This window comes from Sebastes fasciatus, chromosome 1, assembly GCF_043250625.1.
Source record: "Sebastes fasciatus isolate fSebFas1 chromosome 1, fSebFas1.pri, whole genome shotgun sequence".
In the NCBI taxonomy this organism is placed as follows: Eukaryota; Metazoa; Chordata; class Actinopteri; order Perciformes; family Sebastidae; genus Sebastes; species Sebastes fasciatus.
This window is the reverse complement of record NC_133795.1, coordinates 10,684,021-10,705,187: the sequence shown is the minus strand read 5'-3', so window position 1 is coordinate 10,705,187 and position 21,167 is coordinate 10,684,021. Positions and strand designations below refer to the sequence as shown.

Sequence of the window (21,167 nt, the reverse complement as noted above, 5' to 3'; positions counted from 1 at the left end):
ATATTTACACAGCTCATAGTTCACTAGGGCGTTAGCAAAGGTTGGTTGCCAGATCTTGCAAGAGTGTGTTGCCGAGATAGTGAAAGGTCTCGAACAAAGTTAATTTTCTCCTGATTTGTCCGTCTGAAAAATGACATTTTGGTGTCAGAATGTTCTGAAGATCTGTGGCTTGTGAAAAATGGGTCCAATATTTACTTTAGTGACTATGGAGCAAAAGAATCAGTCATAATCTGTGTTCATGTTCACTTCTCTCATTGGCGTTAATAGACTCAGGACATGTCGCTAGTCTCCTAAAGGGGCGGGGCAGTGGAGAAACCCCTGTGACACAGTTACAGGAAAATGACTCCCAGTGCACCGTCTCCTTCCTGAACTGTCTCTAACGTTACCGCCGTAGTTCTCCGACACACTTGGAAAGGGAGGGGTATTCAGTTGGTTGCACTCTGTAACCTCACTGCTAGATGCCCCTAAATCCTACACACTGCACTTTTAATGCTGCCAATGTCCTCAGAGATAATCGGCGTAGCTCAGCGGTAAACAGTTTTCCCGCAGTGACAACATAACATATCAATTACAAACTAGAAGCATAACCAATTCTGAATAAATATTTGTTTATTTGTATTAAAACCACAGCATGACGAGTACAATCTGCAACATCATGATCATTCTGATTTAGAATTAAACGTGTTAGAAAAAAAAAAGTCAACACCAAACTGGTGAATATCAAGAGACTGAACACATTTTCTTCTTTGTCAGCAAATGAAGAAAATATCCTCCAGTATTTGGCTTTCTTCTAGGTCCTGCCGGCCGCTCTGAGGATACGACCCAGCAGGGGTTAGCAGGGTTCTGCCCACCGGTTTAGGGACAGTGAGGCCCGGCCTACGTTGCGACGTTTTGGGTCTTCGAGTGGACAGCTTGCTTAGCTCAGGCGCAGAGATGGGACTAAAGACATCCAATATCTCAACCAGAGAAAAGTCCAACCTGGAAAAATAAGAAACATTTTGGGAGGTTTTTGTTGTTTCATTCAATTCAGTTTTCCACATGTGACCTCAGCTCGTTTCAAAAGGTTGAATTGGCAACGGCTACATTTATAATACAGAACCCAGTGGGGCCCTGTGGACAGGCAGTGTTGTAAATGAGTATCCTCGCGCTGTTTCATTGTAACAGAGAAATGCACACAAAGAGCGCCAGTTACAGTACGTGCCCTCAATGTTAAGCAGAGAGGGTGTAAGCCAAGGGACCGACATCAGACATGCACAAGGCCAACGTCGACTCGGAGCCCCGACGCTTGTACAAAAATATTTGTCATTCACCTTTCACTTGTTAACACAGACCATAAGAAAGCAAATCTCTCTTCGACATGTTAACAAAATCTTTCTTGCCGAAGCGTCTGCTGAACCCTAACAAGCAACGTTAACAAGTCAAAACCACTGGGGCGTCCCAGCAGAAAAACACACTTTCTTGCAGGTGCGAGAGGAAAAAGAGGGAGAGGACCCCGGTGCTTTCTCCCCTGGAATAGAAATGAGGGAGTGTGCAGTGAAATAAATAAACCAAAACAGGGGAGATTAAGCTAATAGAGATTCAATCCCTCAGTCTGGCTGGCTTGATAAATTATTCAGTGTATACACAGTCGAACAACGCCATTCCAGATACAAAACATGAATTCTTTAAAGCACGCTCCACTGATGTTGCTAACATAATTCTCTGCTCGTTTAAAGCTGCATCGATTTGCATCGCGCGGCTCCGCACACAGCTCTCCCAGGTAAGGGCGATCTTTGGCGTGTACTTGTTGATATGCATGCGGGTGGTCAGCAGACAGACACGCCGGTGGAGCTTCCAATCATTTGTGTTCCTCCACACGTATCTGCGGACCTTGATTTGTCGTGTTTTCACACTAACTTGAGGCAGCACACATCAGTCGCTGGAAAGCTTTAAAGGGCTATATTTTGTGCTTTAGCAACATGAGCTAATGTATGCACATGTTTGAGCGTGAGGGAGAGAAAGTGAATGAGGGGTAAAGTCGGCTGAGGGATGATAACTGATGAAAAAAGAGACTGAAGCTCAAGTAAGTAAATCTGTCTTCCTCATTTGGGCTCCTGCCTGTCAACAGCAAAGGGGAGAGAAAGAGAGAGAGAGAGAGAGCGAGGGTGAGTGTTTGTAAGAGAGAGACTGGAAGCGAGTGCAGCTTTGTGGATAGAGAGGAAGGCAGAAAGGGAATGTGGGGGAGGGACTTTGGCTGGGTTCCTTCTCTCGAAATGTGAGAATTTGCATTTTTATTTGTTGATTTATTTAACGGACAGGGCTCTCAAACAGCCATCCATCAACAAACGACATGTCGGTAATGAATAATGCATCACTTACCGGCGGTCACAATCTATAACAAGGGGAGCGCGGGGGGTAGGGGTACAGTTTGGGCAGGAATGGGGGAGGAATGGCAGCGGGTGGGGTGAGGGGAGGAGGTGGCACAGAGATTGCACGAGGGCTAGAGAGAATGCCAATGGATTTTCAGAGGGGGTATACAGTGCAACAAAGAACTTCATTTCTTGGCTCCAGTTTGTGTGAGGTAAAGTTGTGAATTGCTGCTCGATATTAATATCCCCCAAAGGAGTCCTGGCAAATCTATTTTACTGCTACATGCATACAGAAAAATGCACGGACAAGAGTAGCAGGAAGTTTCTGTCATTGTAAAAATAATTTAAAAAAAGCTTTGGCCTGGGATTTTGGGTCATTTTGACAGCATCTAGAGACACTATCAACATTTAAGTACTGTTAAATACTTAAATCTTATATGTGCCCGAACAGAAAGAAGCCTTATGGTACATGTCCACAGCCTTCGTGCTTTCCACGCTTCCCATTCATTGTCTATGTAAGCATCCGTGAAATGCATTCTGGTAGGGTGGCGGCGCGATTCGAGAAAAGGGGCGTCACGTTGGCCGCTACTCATTTGCATAAAGTTGAGGTATAGGCTACTATATACAAATCAGGGGCGTCCAGCACAACTCTGCACCTCTGGAAACTCCTGAGAAACCTTTAAACTAAGCCTTGTCGATCCAAAATAAAGACCAATTCAGCAACTGCATGGCTTATTTCTCGCATAAAATGTTTTACTACTATTAACTACTTTCATGATATAAGAGAAGAGAATTGCAGACGAGCCACCATGTTGGTTGTGGTTTGAAAGCTGGGAGCAGCAGCCCACGAGGGAAAGCGTTCGTCCAATCAGATGCTGAGTGCTTTGCGTCTAGTGGCAGCCCATCAAGCGTCCAATGCTGGGAAGTGAGGCGATCCCTCGCGATAAAAACGCCCCTGTGGACATGTACCATTAGGGAGTATAACATATCTGCAGAAAGATGATTCTGACGATATTTTATTGACTCTTCAATGACAAACGGAAATAATTTTCCAGGACTTTTCCAGGACATTTTCAGTGATGATCTAGCTGGTGTGACAGACAGGTATCGCGCCATTCACTAATATGTTCCTCTTAAAAGACATGCAGTCTATGGCTATAACGTATCTATGAAATCATCTCTTACGTGCTCAGAAATTCTGCGTAAACTTCAGCGACTGAACCAAACATGCTGACCATTTTAACATTTGTCAACCGTTTTAAAACAAGTTAGGAAGAAAGCAACGTTATGTGATGTCATCCAACCTGCTGTTGCTACCATGTAACGTGACTTGGGGGTGTGTACACAGCGTTTCCACAACATAACCGAGAGCAGCCTATTCACAATACTCTCGTCCATAAACAAACATTTGAACGTTAATACGCTCCTGAATATAACTTAGCTTTTTCAGATGGCATGTTATTATGTTTTGGGGAGTTCTGCTCTGAGAGATAGCCTAGTAGTAGTTTACTCTCAGCTAAAAGAAAATAGGAGAATGTTGAAATAATTTTCCAGGACATTTTACTTTTCCTCTCAATTTTTGGTCAACTATTTTCCAGTTTTTCCAGGATGCATGGGAACACTGTATATAAAAATCAAAAAGGTATTATCATAACTACTCTGAAACAAACAGTGGTAACAAATTCATTCTCTCCTTTGTCCTCATATAGAGCCATACCTACCTTTCTTAGTGTAATAAAAAACCTTTGGGCTTCATTCTCCCAGCGGACCAATACTGTTTGTCTCTTTTCTAGCTCTGCAAGGCCAGATAAAATTTCCACAAAACTCCTCCGCATGCCTACGCTCCCCACCGCCTCCTTTCCACTCGTAACTTTCACTGCTTATTTGGCTCCTCTCTTTCATTAAAGATAGCCGTCTCGCCCCGGCGCCCCTTTTCATTTGCAGTCCAAACAGTAAGATAAAAAACCTATAATGGCCGCTGCGTATATCCCGCATGTCAATTTCCCGACCAATCAATAGCAGGCGGGCAATGGAAGGAAGGATGGAGATGAGATGGGCGGGGTGCGCTGGAACTGTCTCATTACTAACTAGCACAGGATTCATGAAAGGATTAAGGAGGTCACTTAATGTTAACCCCGGCTTCGTCTTGCAATTTGCACATCAAGATTGAATTGGTTAAGATTAGATGTTGAGATTAGATGTTGTTGCCGAGCAAAAGAGGGGGGTTCAGGTAACATGGCATATCTTACAGTAGGATAGACTTTTCTTTACTACTTTGATCTTGCTTATTAGCCTACCACAGTAGAGTATTTATATTGTTTATTACATACAGACAGCAGTTTATTTCATATGATGGAAGTAGCATGCAATGTTGATGAGATTAAAAGCAACTAATATAACATGTAGCTCCCTTTTCTTTTCTTTTATAACAATAAATTATGTAGATATTATTTTAGATACCAAATAAGAAAAAGACATGTCTAATTCAAATCAGTGAATTGCCAAAGGATTACAAATATCTTAAGAGATGCACATGAAATAAACATGTTGCAAGCAAACCACAAAAGGTATCAGACTTCCTCATTACTGGCTGTAAAAAAAAATAAAAAAAACACTGTGTGTAGAAAAGAGTCCAACAATTTTAATAGGCTTTGGAAGGTGTAAATGGATGGTAATAAGATCTGATGGCCCTGGTCCCCTGCTGGAATTAATGGGCATCTGCCGGAGCTCGCAGTTCAACTTGGACCGCGCACTGCTTTGTTTAAGAGTTACTCATCGGAAGTTGAAAACTTTGAGCTGTTTTGAAGATTTGTCCTTTAGGACACGGAGGTGGGGGGGAGCTGTGTCTCACGGTTACCGTATCTCCTATTATCCACCACTTTCACGAAAGGAAATCTGACATTATGCAAGAACAAATTGGATCAACTTCAGGAATAACAATTTTCTAAAAATAAAGGTCTGCAGCAGTTACAAATTGCTTCTCGGCACCTGATATTTTTGCACACACACACTGTAAGATGACACAGTCAGGTTAATTACCATTCAGTGTAAAGGGTGCAAGAAAAAAGGTAATGAATGTCCTTTCCTTTTTAGGAAAGTCTGATGATTGCACTAAGTGATTCATCCCTGTGCTCAAAACTCCTCTCCCTTCTTACGTCTTTCTCACCATTTCCATTTCTATCCATCTACACCTGCTCCAACTTTCCCCCCGATTCCCATTTCTCACTTTATCCAATGCCCTCACCCCTCACTCACCCTCAAACAGACTTTTAACATCTCTCCCTCACTCGTGCTTTCTCTGTCTCATTACTGTGGCAGAGAGAGAGAAGGGAGGGCAGTGTGTGCATCCAGAAGTCTGTTCAATTACACCTGCTGCAGGGTCCCCGCTAGGCCGACTAATGGAACGCAGCATGTCTCCTGACAGGCCGGCCACAGCGCTAGCTAGCCCGGTAAAAAGCTTCATTTAGCCTCTCACAGCTCGAAAAGTTAGCTAGACTAAGAAAATACATCATTTAGCCTCCAACACTGCAGCAACTGCAAGCCCAGGGAAAGCTCAGAGATTCAAATTTTATACCTGCACTATATTTATGCGTTTCATGACTGTTAGTATTTCTTCACAACAAGAGGAAAAACCATCAATTGCCTTAAGAGGTCAGAGAGAACAAATAAAATACTGCAGCCAGACAGCCTGCAAATAATCTTCGCAATGTGCCCCACAAGACAGGAGCAGCCTGGCCACAGAGAAGCTCACTCAGACTTTCCTCTGGTAGAAAACAGCTCTATTCAGAATTTCAAACTAACACAGGACAAAGTGCTGCCGCGATCCTTCAAGTGCTTAACTGTGCTGTTTTTCATTGTTGTTCAAAGAGCAATCTACTCTTTTGGCTAACTAAGTTAGCTATGGTCCTACTGCTTATCCAGCATAATAACTAATGCTTCACTTACCTAAAGAATATTAGAATTTGAAGGTAGACCGATTAATCGCTTTGGACCAAATAATCCAGCCATTAAACTATCCATTCATGAAGTAACATCGCACATTTTAGGATCCTCCTTACCCTGGGAATATGCACAAACAACAGAAGTAATCCTGGCCAGTCATAGGCCACAGAACAGCACATCGCCTATTGTAAATAAATAGAACATTTTCCAACGATGTAATCCACCAAATCACACTCCAGGGTATTTCTTTTACTAATAATTAATTCAGAGTGACAAAAAAATGGTTTAATAAATACGGCGTATGCAACAGTAGCCGACTAGGCTGCTGCAGATGTAAAGAAGATATCAGCCGATTAATCAGCTATCAGCTCTACCTGCTCCAAACTATCGTTATTATATCGGCCTTTAAAAATCCATTATCGCTCGACCTCTATTAGAATACATGGTAAATCTTTATTAAATGTTTCATTGACGTCCAGTAAAGATGTGTTACCTGGCTTCAGGGGTCTTCTGGATCACAGACACTGAGGTGGGCTTACTCAGGCTTGTAGGGGACTTAGCAGGAGATGTGGCCATGTCCTTTCTGGACCGCACTGAGGCCTCTGTTGAGAGAAGATAGGAGTGTTATATTAGAAGCTTAGAGCAACGCAGGCAAGACATTTAAAAAAATTACCATGATGATATACGTACATTTCTTTATCCAAGTTTTGCATGCATACGAATGTACTAAAATAAATACTGTTTGAAGAAAAGCCAACTCTTGACAGGGCTGAGTGTGCTATGTTTTGAGCCAGGGATGTTCCTCTGTGTTAAGCACATAATTGTGATTAATTGAAAATACAAGCTTACCAATGCCATTCTCCAGAGGAGTGGGTACAGTTTGTGGGTGTTTTTGATGCAAGCTCTGTCCTGCAGGATGTACCTCCGCATCTTCACACACACTGTAGACCACAGACAATATACAGTATAAGTTAGCTTTTGTGTATGTGACTTGAGTATGTGTGTGTAAGGTGTGTGTGTGTGAGACAGTGAGAGACAGTTTGCACATATCCTACTGAAGTATTTGCTGTTTGAGTGTCTGTCTTCCTGTCTACCGGTTTACCTGGGGGGTAAATCTTGGTGGGAGGGACCCTCCGGCTGTGGATCTCCATTTCTAGTGTTTGAGCTGCTGGGATCAGATTGAGTAGCTTCTTGAAACCTAACAAGAATATAGGAGAAGAAAATGGACTGAGATTGTGCCAGTCTGTAGTAACAGGACACACAAAAAAGGGACTAAGCATGGATATATAGTTACTTCTTGGATAGACGTAACTATGTATCTAGCAACTAACTACTAGAAGTAACTATCAACTTGTTCCTCCAAATCTTAGCTAGCAATGTTACCAGATACGGTTCATTTCTCTTTGGCGTCTGTATTCTACCTGCTGTACTCGAGGCGCGACTGACGTAGCTGCTGATTCTGTCTGTTGAGCCTCTCCTCCTGCTCAGCCAGCCGTGCCTGCAGCCTCTCTCTCTCCGTCTCCAACTGCATCTTCTGCATCAGCAGCTGGTGCCTCTTCTCCTCCCAGTCCTCGTGACCCAGCAGAGGCCTGGTCAGGGCTTCGTTGGCCTCTGAGCTAACAGCACTCCCACTGTGGAGCCTGTGTGTGTGAATACACATTTCATTAGCTTAATGTCCTGACATTCGTCTTGTTTGTGTCTTGATAATAGACTTGTGTGAATTGGCGATTGGATCGTCTATCGAGAATTGAAGGGATGGTTGACGTTTGTTTTTTTCTACGCCGATATTAGGGCGATTTTAACTTATCAGAACTAAGATGTTATAAAATAATCTCTAGAATCTGCACCCTGCTGTGAATTTAGAGATGTTCCTGGTGGAGCGACATGTCCGTCCGCAGCACGAGTGACGAGTGAATTTTAAATCCTTAAAGCTTCAGTAGGCCGAATGTTTTTGCAAAAATTCCACATTAACCTTTCAGCATTTTGTAATTCAAGTGTTCTGAGATAAAACTAGACTGCTGCACCTCCTCATGGGTTTCTGTTTTCAGGCTTTAAAAAAAAAAAAAAAAAAAAAAACTTTGGCCAATCACAGGTCATTTCAGAGAGAGCCTTTCTATTGAGCGTTTCTATTGGCTGTGCTCTGGCTGGTGGGCGGTGCTTGGTATTTCCTCGACAGATCTCAACATGGCTGCCAGGTCACAAACTCACTCATTTTACAGCTAAACAGATGTTTCTGAAAACATTTGAGGCGAGAAATAGGCATTACAGTAACAGAATATTGATTCATATTTGATCAGCGCTGCCTGGTTTGATCGTTTGATCAGAGTTCGCGAGTGATTGACAGCTGCTCATAGACGGCAGCTGGACGGCAGACTCCAGATCAGCTCTGACTGGAGGATATAGCGACCTTTTTATAAAAATAACTTTTTTTAATCATGTTTGCTCCAATCTCGCCTACCGCTGCTTTAATTACAAAACCAGTTTGCAGTCTCTTTTCCAAGGATCTGACACCCCGCATCTCTGTTCTCCATATGCCTGCTCACCAAAACTTTGTTCTGCACTTCATAAGAGTAGTTACGGATATAATATGGATTGTGATGTTAAAGATAAGAAAATTGTGTTAAACGTAACATGATGCTGTGATATTGCGGCAATCGGATCGACTGTTGGTGATCTCGGGTAACCACGACTGGACGATATAAAAATAAGAATTATTGCCCAACTCTACATAAAATGCACGATGTGATGAAAACTACAGGAGACTAAAGTAATTATGTGTTATGATAGATCGATAGATCATGACTGTATAGAGTACTACTGTACCTTTCACACTCATGCTGGTTAAAGGCGTCATGGTGGCCGTTCTCTAGATGAGAGCCGCTGTCTTGACCGCTGCCTTGGGAGTGCTCACGTCTGTGGTGGGACTCCCTGCTCTCCCTTTTCTGAGTCCTATGCTGTTTGATCGGCCCATCAATAGGACTGAACTCACTAACACGGGAAAGAGGGGCATGGTTGCTACGGGTTTGTGTTGCTCCTCTTCCTCCACCACCACTCCTGTGCACTTGAGGCTGTTGTGCTCGGGTAGCAGCGAGGCTGAGGTATGAGCCATCAAAGAGTGAGCCATTAGCTCTGCTAGTAGATGTTCTGCTGGGGGCTTCCTCGCTGCCGAGCACCTGGACGGAGAACAAAGAGGACAATGAATGCATTTTGGCCAATTTAGGAAGCCTCTGAAAAATTGATGGAGTATTTCAGCCAAAAACGTTAGACTGCTCCATAAAACCCTAATGTAGAGCTGGGCTACAAACCAAAATGTACCAATACTGAATAAGGAGTCACTAACCAACCTAATTAACTCATGTTTACGTGCAGTAAAAGCTTTCCCCATGTGCTTGCGAGAGCTGTTCCACCAGAGCTCGCATATCACTTTCACTTTATGTGGGTTTATGTGGTGACCCGAAGCTTTTTTTTTTAGTCTTTGAGTCTACTTTCTTCCATTTTACGCTCGTAACTACAGTGATTGTGTTCTGGGCTCTGAGCGCTGCCAACACTCGGGTGACGTACACAGCAATACTGTGCCTGAACACATCCTGTGTAGACACTGACGAAGGACTCAAGCTGCGCTGCTGCTGCTGCTTTCACTCTGCAGCTTTATAGACATGGTGTTAGGGTAGGGCCGAGTTTTATATAGCAGCACAAATGCAAATCATCCTTCAAAACTGTAAACTGGACAGTGGCCACAAGATTAAGAGGACAATTTCCAACTGGGCATAACTGGCAGGTAAGCCAAGGTCAGGAACATTATGAGATAAACATAAGGAGGAAAGTCCATCTTGTAGGTGACTGGGGGAAGAGACTGTGACTAATTTGCTGAGGGTCAGAGAGCAGGCAAACACACATTATTCAGAGCCACCGCGGGACAATGAGGTTGGCCAACTCATCTATTCTTACAGGGGCTGAAGCCAGAGAGGCGTCTTCGCTTCTCAAGTGTCACCTTGAGAGAGTTTTCACTATGTCGTAGTCATATCGAACCGGCGACTGTAGTGGACTCCTGTGGTGCTTTGTTATGCATTATTATGGCACTTGGCCATGGGACAATGTGCTGTTGCATGTGTTTCCACTGGATGTTTTTGTGCCTGAATGCCTGACGAATGGCAAACAGGGGTGTTCTCTGAATATGGCTCACACAGGAGCAGGCCCATCACGTTACACCGCATGATGCCCTCGCCACAACACACATTTACAACCTACTAGGGCTGCACAATTATGGCCAAAATGCTAATCACGATTATTCATTGATTTTTAGGGACAAAATATTTTTATTGCACTTTCACATTTAAATAAACAGAGCGCTGCGTTCACTTCCATGTTGTGCTACATTCCTGCTAATCTACAAATCATTGCATCAAAATAAGACCGGTCCTCATTCACAGTGCATCTCCTAGCAGCAAAATATAAATAAAATTGTACCAAAACGTTTTACGGAAAATTAAATCAACAGGGCACTGCTTTCATGTTCACGTTGTGCTACTTTCCTGCTAATTAACAAATCTTCAATCAAAATAACACTTCAGGAAAGTTTTTCACAGGCCGCCGCTGCAAGGTGTGCGCAGTGGCACGACAGCTCCCAAGCCAAAACATGTTGCTTACCCACTGGTGGCTGGCTGTTAGTTTAGGAAGTTCTTGATTTGATATGCAGCAGAGTTTTCTATGAACGAGCACGCATTTTAAACGTCAATACCGCAGTCAATCATGTTCATTTAAAGGAACAGTGTGTCGGATCTGGTGGTATCTAGCGAGTGAGGTTGCAGATTAAAACTTCTACCATATGCCAAGCATATGTCAAGCAAGAGAGAGAGAGAGAGCGGTGGCGACGGGAGCGAGTAACGTTATCGACTCCAGACCAAGTAGGAAAAGTCAACAGAGTTTGGTTTGTCCGTTCTGGGCTACTGTAGAAACATGGCGGTGCAACATGGCAGACTCCGTGAAGAGGACCCGCTCCCTATGTAGATATAAACGGCTCATTCTAAGGTAAAGAAAAACACAACGATTCTTATTATCAGGTGCTAAAGAATACACACTTATTAATATTCTATTCTATTTATGCTAATAGATCCCCCTACTTGTTACACACTGGTCTTTTAATTTTGGGAAGCCCAAAATGTGATCAAGATTAATATTCAATTAATTGTGTAGCCAACCTACTTCACACCAACTCTATCCCATACCTTACCTTGCTATGGGCTGGTGCCTGGCTGAGCTGGGCGATGGACTGGTTAAGTTTTGTCTGTTGTTGAGAAAGATATTGTTGGTAGAGCCCCAGCAGCTCCTGGCACTCTCTGTACTGCTGCTGCAGGCCTGGAGGACCAAGGGTTAAGGAACTAACAAACAACAAGTAAACTGAAAACATCAGAGAAGAACCTTAAGCATAAAACATTAAAACGTTCCCCTGGATTCAGCTGAGAAAAAGTATGTGCAGGCTTAAATATGTTCCCAAACATTTTCAAGGAAATAGTTTTACAGAGTAAAAATGAAAACTCAGATCTCAGAACTCAGAACTAAGTTATGTCTACATGACTTCTAAATGTTTGGCTCTACTGATAAAGTAACTTTCTGCACAACAGACATTTTTGTAAGGAAAAAGTTCTCTTATGCAACTTAAATGGAAAAAAAAGATAGCTGCTGGATTTAGATTGACAATCTGAATTAAACCTGTTTCTGCGATCAATTACACACTGGACCAGAAAAGTAGAGTGAACAGCAGAGTTGAAAACAGAGAGGGAGAAGAGGAGGCCAGCAAAATCAAAGTTGTTGTTGTGGCACGGAGCTTTCACCATCTGGGTCGGGCCAAGCTGTGTTGAGCTGAGCTGGGCAGTGCCGTGCCAGGCTATCTGCCAGACAGGGAGCTGGCAGACACAAGAAAACTAATCTGGAGTGGAACTACTGCTGCGCCTCAGGAGCCCACTAATGACAGTGGCAGCACCGCGCCACACCAGCACATACAAAGATAATGAGCACGAGAATGGAGAGACTACACGCAGACACACTCGCAATAACCAACCCTCGGTCTGACTCTCACTTCTTAGTACACACACACACACACACACACACACTCAAACACAGCGAGACATGAGAGCACAAATTCCCCACCTGCACTGTAAACAGCCCACACACAAACACTACAATAAAGGAAGTAGTACAGTCACACTCCCGCCCAAGCTGACCTTAAAGTGTGTTCCTCCAGGCCATATCTTTTTATGATGGAGGCCCTGCTCCCACGGCTGATGAGTTTCTCAGCATCCGTTTGAAAAAAGAAAAAAAAAAGCCTCCATTTTTAAGAGAAAATCAAAGTTCAAAGTAGAGTCTTATTGAAGGAATAGTTGGCGGAACACTCCATAAGAAAACACTTTGGTTGTTAGAAGACTTCAATCAGGCTGTGGAAATGAAAACAGAGGGGGAAGAGAAGAGAGCGGGGACGGCTTTGAATTGAGGACCAGACACCAGACAAATGCAATGCAGAGGCTTCCATAAATATTAGGAAAATGTGAGGAAACATTTTGATTGAACCCTCCGTCTAACTACCTCTACCGCCGCACTGATAATGTCCATGGAGGTAGTTGTATATGGAAAGCTATGAGGACATCACGAGGACATCACAAGGACATCACATCATGTAAACCTGTGCTGGTAGGTCTATTTATGCAGCATGAATAAGGGTCTTGGAGGGGAGATACTGAATATGCTTATACAGCTCCACCTCACCTCAGGCCAAGATAGAGAGTCGAAAAATGCATGCTGCTCATATTTCACCAGATTTCGCATAAAACACTATTTCCACATGATTTCTCATGCCTAAAACAAATGTTTCCCAATAGACACAAATATATAGTGCTGTGCACAGGAATACAAATCTGGTATGGTGGGGATCCACAAACCAAAAATACAAGGACTGCAGCATGATAGCGTCCCAATGCCATGAATGGAGGTAACGTATGTTAATGCGCTGACAGGCTGACGCTGTCACCGGACAGCGAGCGCTAGGTAATCTGAACCGAGTGGAGCAACACTGATAAGATTCCACCTCTCTGCCCGTCGCCACACTAAACATGCTTCCTCCACAGCCTTGGACGTCAGCCAATGGGGGCCAAGCACCCGGCAAGCCCCTGGTTTACATCAGAGCTGCAAAGTGCCAACAATGACTTACTCCTCCCCCCTTGCTCCAAAAATACCCAGAATCAAGGGCTTGGGCTGAAGAGGCTTCAGACGGGGCCTGTCAAAATGATTCACTTCCCTGTCAGGCCGGGGCTCAAATGAAATAATGAAATCCACTTCAAGGTGGAACAAATTTGCACAGGAGGGGGGGATATTTTAAAGCCTGCTTTAGCACACTGTGCCAAACAGATTGAGCCTGAGCGGGAATGTGAGAGAAACGGGGGCGGAGACTGATGTGTATGAATGTGTGTGTAAGGAGGCAATGACGGGGAATTAATAGAAGAAGACAGTTTACATAACTGCTTCGATACTACTGAATCTGGAGATGAGGCATGAGTGCGAGTCACACAATAAACCAATAAATAACGTCAGCTAAAAATTATTTTGAAATAAATTTAACATAACAACTATTCTTTGTTGCCGTGATCACAACAAAAATGTAAAAGCAGTTTTGTTGCCACAGACTCGCTGAATCATTACACCTGACAGCTGTATAAATTATCTTGTGTCTATGGAATATGTCAACTGCACACCTGCCACGCACAAGCCAACAATTCACAAAGCCAAATATCCACATTCATTCATCCATTATCTGTAACCGCTTATCCTATTCAGGGTCGCAGGGGGGGCTGACATTGGGCGAAGGCGGGGTACACCCTGGACAGGTCGCCAGACTATTACAGGGCTGACGCATAGAGGCAGACAACCATTCACATTCACACCTACGGGCAATTGAGAGTCAACAATTAACCCAACCTGCATGTCTTTGGGCTGTGGGAGAACCGCTAACACGGGGAGAACATGTAAACTCCACACAGAAGGGCCCAAAGCCGGATTCGACCCTCATGATGTGAGGCGACAGTGCTAACCACTGCACCACCGTGCAGCCCCAAATATCCACATAATGCATGTAAAAGGTGTGCCAACAACTCAATAAAGGTAGAGTCTTTTAGCAAAGAGTCAATGCATTATGCATTATTAATTTCACATTAAGTCCACGATTGGTTCTATTTGATTTTATTATATTCAATTAAGCAATTAAACTGATTAAGTCAACAATAATATAAACCTTAAACTAAGGCACCAGTTCTAGGAATGACATTGGTTTACAAGACTAAACTCAAATGACAGCAGCACAGTCTCAGTGTGTTTATATATTTCAAACAACCTCTTCGTTGAAACAGACTTTCCTACTATTTAGCTCTGCAGAATGGAGGGCTCACAAAAATGTCCCACTAGTCACAGCATTTACCATATTTATTGGCTGTGTCCACAATAGTCAGACGGTAGAGCTTCAATAAAGAAACACTAGACTAGACTAGAATTTAATTTGTTTTTTCCACACATCTAATAAATAGGAGTGTTAATCACAAGTTCCATCACGATGCGATATTATATCGATTCTTTGGACGATGATACAATATTTGCTGATATCACTGCCACGATATGATTTGATTCATTTCAGGGGCCTGTGATCAATATGAAATCATATGTCCATTTAACACAATCAGTTACATTTAGATAAACTCACAAAATAACAACTAAAATATGATTTGGCAATTGTATTACTGCGCTATGTAGGAAGGAGATGCGCATGTATGGAAATTGTCAACACAGACGTGCCATGGGAATTTCAAAATAAAGGCGTATCTTAAAGATGATGATATGTATCGATGTTTTCCCTTTGCTTCAATGATATTGGATCGTTGATCATTGAATTGATATATAGATCCAGATTGCTCTATCGTTACACCCCTACTAATAAATACCATGCATCTTATACAGCACACTTCAACCACATCACTCTTTCCTGGAACAAAGGTAAGATATAAAGATCGTGACACTGCCCACATCAAGGAATGTTATGGGCTTAATCTGCCAAAAAACAAAGCCCTAAAAAATCTCCAAAAACTATCTTCTGATGCACGCTTATCACAAAAAGCACACTTGATGAGCACACCCACTTTCCACATTGTAAATGTCAGGTAAAACTGGATTTATCTCTGGCAATCCTCTATCACAACATGAAGCATTTTTCAATGACATATTCTAACAGGGCTGATATTCCCCTCTCTCCACGGCCTCAGGATTCCCTCCAATTGTTTCAACTCAATAAATGGCATTAGCTCTAGCGCCTGCTGTGCCTTGTTTGGGATACAGCAAGTGCAGCGTGTTAGTAACGCCACCTTGACTTCTGCCCATGCCAACATGCCTTGAAGTACAAAAGCCGTCCTTCGTATCTGAAACACAAATTCAGTGCTGTGTGCCGGTCAGTTCCAAATGTCAGCCGAACACCCTAAATATCAAGGGTACTTTTTCCCTCTCATCCTCGGTGGCTTGGGGCTAAGGTATAGCCCTACATGCTTTATGCCCCCGACAACCCTGAATCTTGGTTAGATAAGATAAGCTGAGGCGTAATGGAATTAGACTTGACAAGACTCTCATTCAGTGTGTTTGCCTTTGGTGTCTCCTTAACCTTTCAGAGAAGTGCCGGAACCTTCTGCCAGAGAAGAGCCTTCATGACTCCTGCATGCACTTTAAAAGACTGCGTTATCCCCCCCTGAGGTGCTTGGATCTGAACACTTTTTTTCCTCTCAAATACCTTTTTAATGGAGTTTAGAAGTTTGGTGTAAATGCCAAGTCTCCGAGCCAAAGTGCCTTTAATTGAGTTGTGCTTTCCTAATTTTCCCCGCCGCCGTTGCCAATCGTGCAATTTACCAGCGGGGTCAATTACTCTTCATATTTCGCAGTGTTTTTAACCTAAATTGACTGCTGGCCATGCTCTGCTTTGACCTGAGCGGAATTGTTATGAAGACAGTAGACAGGTTGTGGGGTGCAATAAACAGCACACTACTATCGCTGTAACTTGAAGCACTAACCTCATGCTAGACAATCAGGAATCAGCTGGTGACCCACCTGATCTCATTTTGCAAGGAGAGATATTCGACAGTTAACGTTCGACATTCAGAGAGGGTTACAAAAACACATGGTGGTGAAAGTAGTAAATATCAAAATTCATCTTTGGATGATAAGATGATTTAGATGGTTCGGGCCACGGCTCCAACCTTGAAATTGATTCTGTACACAACAGCGGATAAGCTACAAGCACTTGCAAAATGCATCTGCAGCAGGCATCAAATCATTCAAATGAATCTGCTCTATCTCTCTGTCTTTTGTATATAACTGAAGGGTTTTGGCCAAAGATTGTAGATGGCCTTTTACCTAAGACAACACTGCCCCCTGCAGGCTAACTTGTGGAATAGCATAAACAGCAATGGAAACATATAGCCTTCAATAAATCATTTGAGGAACTTTAAATACATATTAGGAATATGCAACTGTGTAACAATTCTACAACTCTGCAACAATTAATCGATTAGTTGTCAACTATTAAATTAATCGCCAACTATTTTGATAATCGATTAATCGGTTTGAGTCATTTTTAAGGAAAACAAAAGTCAAAGCTCTCTGATTTCAGCTTCTTATATGTGAATATTTTCTGGTTTCTTTACTCCTCTAAGACAGTAAACTGAATATCTTTGAGTTGTGAGCAAAACAAGGCATTTGAGGACGCCATCCTGGGGTTTGGGAAACGCTGATCGACATTTTTCACCATTTTCTGACATTTTATAGACCAAAGAACTAATCGAGAAAATAATCAACAAATTAATCGACAATGAAAATAATCATTAGTTGCAGCCCTACTGGAATTCTTGAGGGACCTCTGGTTTCCTCACAACAGTGCACCACAATTTGAAGTAGCCGTAGTAGCACAGACACCACACACACACACTCCAAAAAGCAATCAACACACCATGCAGCCTATTTTACACCATTAAACACAGCAATGTTCTCTGAAGATTACTCAAAAACACTAGTGAGAAGAACCAGCACATTAAATGCCCTACCGTTTCATTAGAAAAAACAATATGACAAATACAACAAACTCACTGCTCTGTTTTTGTTTGCTCAGTTATTTTGAAAGGATACTCTCCCTCTCCTGTACTATGACCTGGTTCTGTTGCTCCAGCGTCTGGATCTTGCCCTCAAAGTTTTCCTGTTCATCTTTCAGACGCTGCACCGACTCTTCTTTCTCCTCGCTCACTCTGGAAAACAGGAAATAACAGTGTTACAGCATCGGTGAAATACATTACGCATTCCAAGAGTGACAAGGGATGAAAAGCTACAAGAGTATAAATATAAACATTTCAATCAGGTATCACTTTATATTGTTCCATTCATATGAACTTTATCACTACCCTTGGGTACAGTAGCATATACTGATGGCTACCTGGCGAGTTCTTCGATGAGGTTTGCAATCCGGCGCTTATCTTCAGGACAGAGGTCCTTCAAACAGACCTGGCTCTTAGCTCTGCTGGTCTCAGAGATTACCTGTGCAAAAAATATTAACAGAAACTAATAATGAAATTCCTATCATCCTCAATACATCCTTCCTTGTTTTCTATCCAGACTATCCATATGTTTCCATTTCATCGTATATCCATGGAGGGAAAAGAAAAATTGCTTAGATAAAACAATGGTTTACCTGTGTCGAGGAGAGGAAAGTACCCAAGGCTGGAGAAAGGCTGTGCTCTGTAGCTGCAGCAGCACTGTGATGGACTGACACCTTTTCCTTGGTATAAACCCCAGAGCGCTCCCTCTGTAAGTGGCCCTGTTTCTTGCCACCTTTCTTTAGTGTGGTCTCATTCTTGCAGTCAGAGCCATGCCTGGCTCGCATCTTAGTACCTCTTTTGCTGGATGTACAGGTGCTGCCCTCTTTTTCTACTCCTGAGACAGTTTGTGGGAAGACAGAAGAAGAAGAGGATGCCATGTGTACATGAGCTGCATACAGGGTCTGGAAGTAACATTTTTCCTCACCTGCCACTGTGGCAGGTCACTGAACATTTCTACCGGCCACTAAATTTTTTGGTCTGCCACTTCTGAAATCTAGGTATAACGCTTTAAAATTGTAAACACTGAGTCAGTGGTACCAGACTGTAGAATTATGGAACATATCATGTAACTTTAATCCATGAATATATTCGGTAACACTTCATTTTACAGGGCCTGCAAATTTCATGGTAATCAGGTGATAATTAGCAAGTAAGCTATTTGAAATTTCTTTGGAATTACTGCCAAATTACCCCCAATATATACCTCAAAATGTATCGAAATTACTTTAGTATAAACATTGTTTAATGATTGTATGCTAAAATAGTATTTAATGATTAAAACAGGGCCCTTAGGCTTGAGAAGTGGCTGCTCTTCATCAGAGGTGGAAAACTAATAGAAGACACTTCTGATCAGGCACAAATCTCACCATTGCTAATTATTATCTATTTATCAGCAGACATGGAAATAAAGCATATCAATTAACTTTGTATTCTTTTTCCTGGAAATGTATTAAATTAATTACCAGTTATTGAGAAATAGCAGAATATAATTATTAAATAATGTTTATAATAAAGTAATTTTCGATACATTTTGAGGTAAATATTGGGGTGATTTGGCAGTAATTCCAAAGAAATTTCAAAGAGGTTACTTGCCAATTATCAACTAATTACAGTGAAATTGCAGACCTGTAAAATGAAGTGTTACCATATATTTAATTTAGGCTTTAGAATTGCTTTTTAAAAATAATATTTCTTAATATAAGGAAAACCTGTCTGCCATGGTGGCAGGTGATCTGAATGTTTTATCTGCCACAGCCAACATTTACCCTGTTATTTGGCAGGTGGCATGCAGGTGCTAATTTCATTCCCTGGATGCATTTAACTCTGTATTCAGAAAAAAAATGTCACTGACACTCACCAGGAACAAACACCAAAGGCTGTTCATCATCTGACACTGTGTGTGAACAACAAAGAGAAGACGGACACTGAAGTTAACGGCCAGTCAAAGGTAAGATTGACACAGCATGAGCTTCCTCACGCTAACTGTTGAATCAATAATCATATTTTTGGGGGGAAACATGTGGTTAGCTGCCTTAATGCAATCATGTAAAGAAACAAAACAAAAGCTCTCTAACTAACGTTAACAGCACTGCAGGTGGTTCTTGTATTATGTTAAGCATTAATACTATTATCACCAAGTTTCTATATAAAATAAGCAACGTTAAAGTAACTTAAAAGAGAGATAAGTTAACATTAAATGAACCTTAACTGTGAGTTAAAGCTAGCTGTCTCACTTCCTCAGACATAACTTTACAGCATTGACACAGAAGTAACACACCTGACACTCTTTAGAAACTTTTATAACTTTAATTAAGATATATACGAATGGATAAGGTCGCTATTATAGTTTAGTAAATGTAAACTTACCGCCATTCATCCAGAATATCCCAGAGTTTACATTTCTATTCGCTGCTGCCGCCATGTTGAATCAACCGCCACCACTGCCAGGGAGCCAAGCGTTGCTAAGAGATAGTAGCCCCGCCCCTTTCTTTCAACTCAACAGCTGATTGGCTACTCAGTAGGAAAGGCGGATTTCTATTGGATGAAATATGTGTCAATTCTCCTTCAAAGCTGTGTTTCACTTCCTGTGTGGGTTGCTCAAAGAAAGAAGGGAAATGCTGTCAGGAGTAGATGATGGAAATATTACAATATGCTATAGGAAAGACATCTAAGAAAGCTAGGCTAGGCAAGGCAAGGCAGCTTTATTTGTAGAGCACATTTCAGCAGCAGGGCAATTCAAAGTGCTTTACATAAACATTCAAGAACATTGCGACAAAGTGCAAAAAGAACATTAAGACATAATAAAAACAGTTATAAAAACATTAAAGGGACTATTTGTAACTTTGTACGCGCATAAATGTAGCGGGTCGTCACACATGCGCGCTCTCATATGCGCGTTCGCGTGTAGCCGCTGTACCCTCCTCCTCTGCCTGCTCGCCTTCACTCAGACAGCTCAGCTCGCTCCACCTCTAGACGTGAACGCGCGCTCACTCCTCACTGCAGAAGAGTTAGTTTAGCTCTGAGAATATCTAGTGAATGCACAGGGGACGTTTGTGAAGAAATAAATGCTGCAGCTCCTCCAGACCAACAGAGGTTTCCCGTGTCTTGTGAAGTAACCGAGCTCTTCAGAGAGTACGTTGTCTTCTCGTTACCGACCGGGTGCCGGTGTCTCCTCTGCTCTCTCCGGCTGCGGGCGGAGAGAGCAGAGGAGACACGCTGCAGAGCCCCGCTGCTTCAGCCTGCACTTAGGCAGGAAAAGCCAACACTAGGATCAGCATTGATTCATGGAGAGACCTTCGTCTGGTCAGCTAACATTACTGCCAAGCAGCTGAAATATAGAGTGATATTGTGGTTTTAGCTGACATGTGTCGCCTCACTGTTTTGAGCGATGCTCGTTCAGGTATATTTAGAGCGAGCAAGCGCGAGCCTGACGCTGACTTTTGTTGATTTCACGGCCACAGGTGTCGCTGTTAACAAGCATTTCTGAAAGTTACAAATAGTCCCTTTAAAGATTAGAAAATAAAACATGCTAAAAATAAAAGCTAGGATAGAAGCTAAAATAGAGTATAACACCCAAGAGTAAAAGCTCTAGTGCAGTATAAGATCATTAACTGGTTTAATAAAAGGCAGCAGCTAAACAGGAACGTTTTAAGCTTTGTTTTAAAAGAACTCAGAGTTGGAGTTGGTCCTGCAGGTTTCTGGGAGCTGGTTCCAA

General features: G+C 42.4%; 1 protein-coding gene across 1 annotated transcript; it reads right to left on the bottom strand.

Annotated features, from left to right (window-relative positions):
• Nucleotides 1-595: 595 nt before the first annotated feature.
• On the bottom strand, nucleotides 596-19,940 carry kiaa1328 (KIAA1328 ortholog). Its single transcript, XM_074628058.1, has 12 exons — nucleotides 19,820-19,940; nucleotides 19,311-19,346; nucleotides 18,046-18,287; nucleotides 17,791-17,891; nucleotides 17,490-17,605; nucleotides 11,521-11,645; nucleotides 9,114-9,463; nucleotides 7,712-7,930; nucleotides 7,393-7,488; nucleotides 7,140-7,231; nucleotides 6,784-6,892; nucleotides 596-978 (listed from the first exon to the last, which is right to left on the bottom strand). Exons 1-12 carry the CDS (start codon nucleotides 19,872-19,874, stop codon nucleotides 750-752), a joined length of 1,770 nt encoding a protein of 589 aa, XP_074484159.1. The 5' UTR covers nucleotides 19,875-19,940; the 3' UTR covers nucleotides 596-749.
• Nucleotides 19,941-21,167: the final 1,227 nt, after the last annotated feature.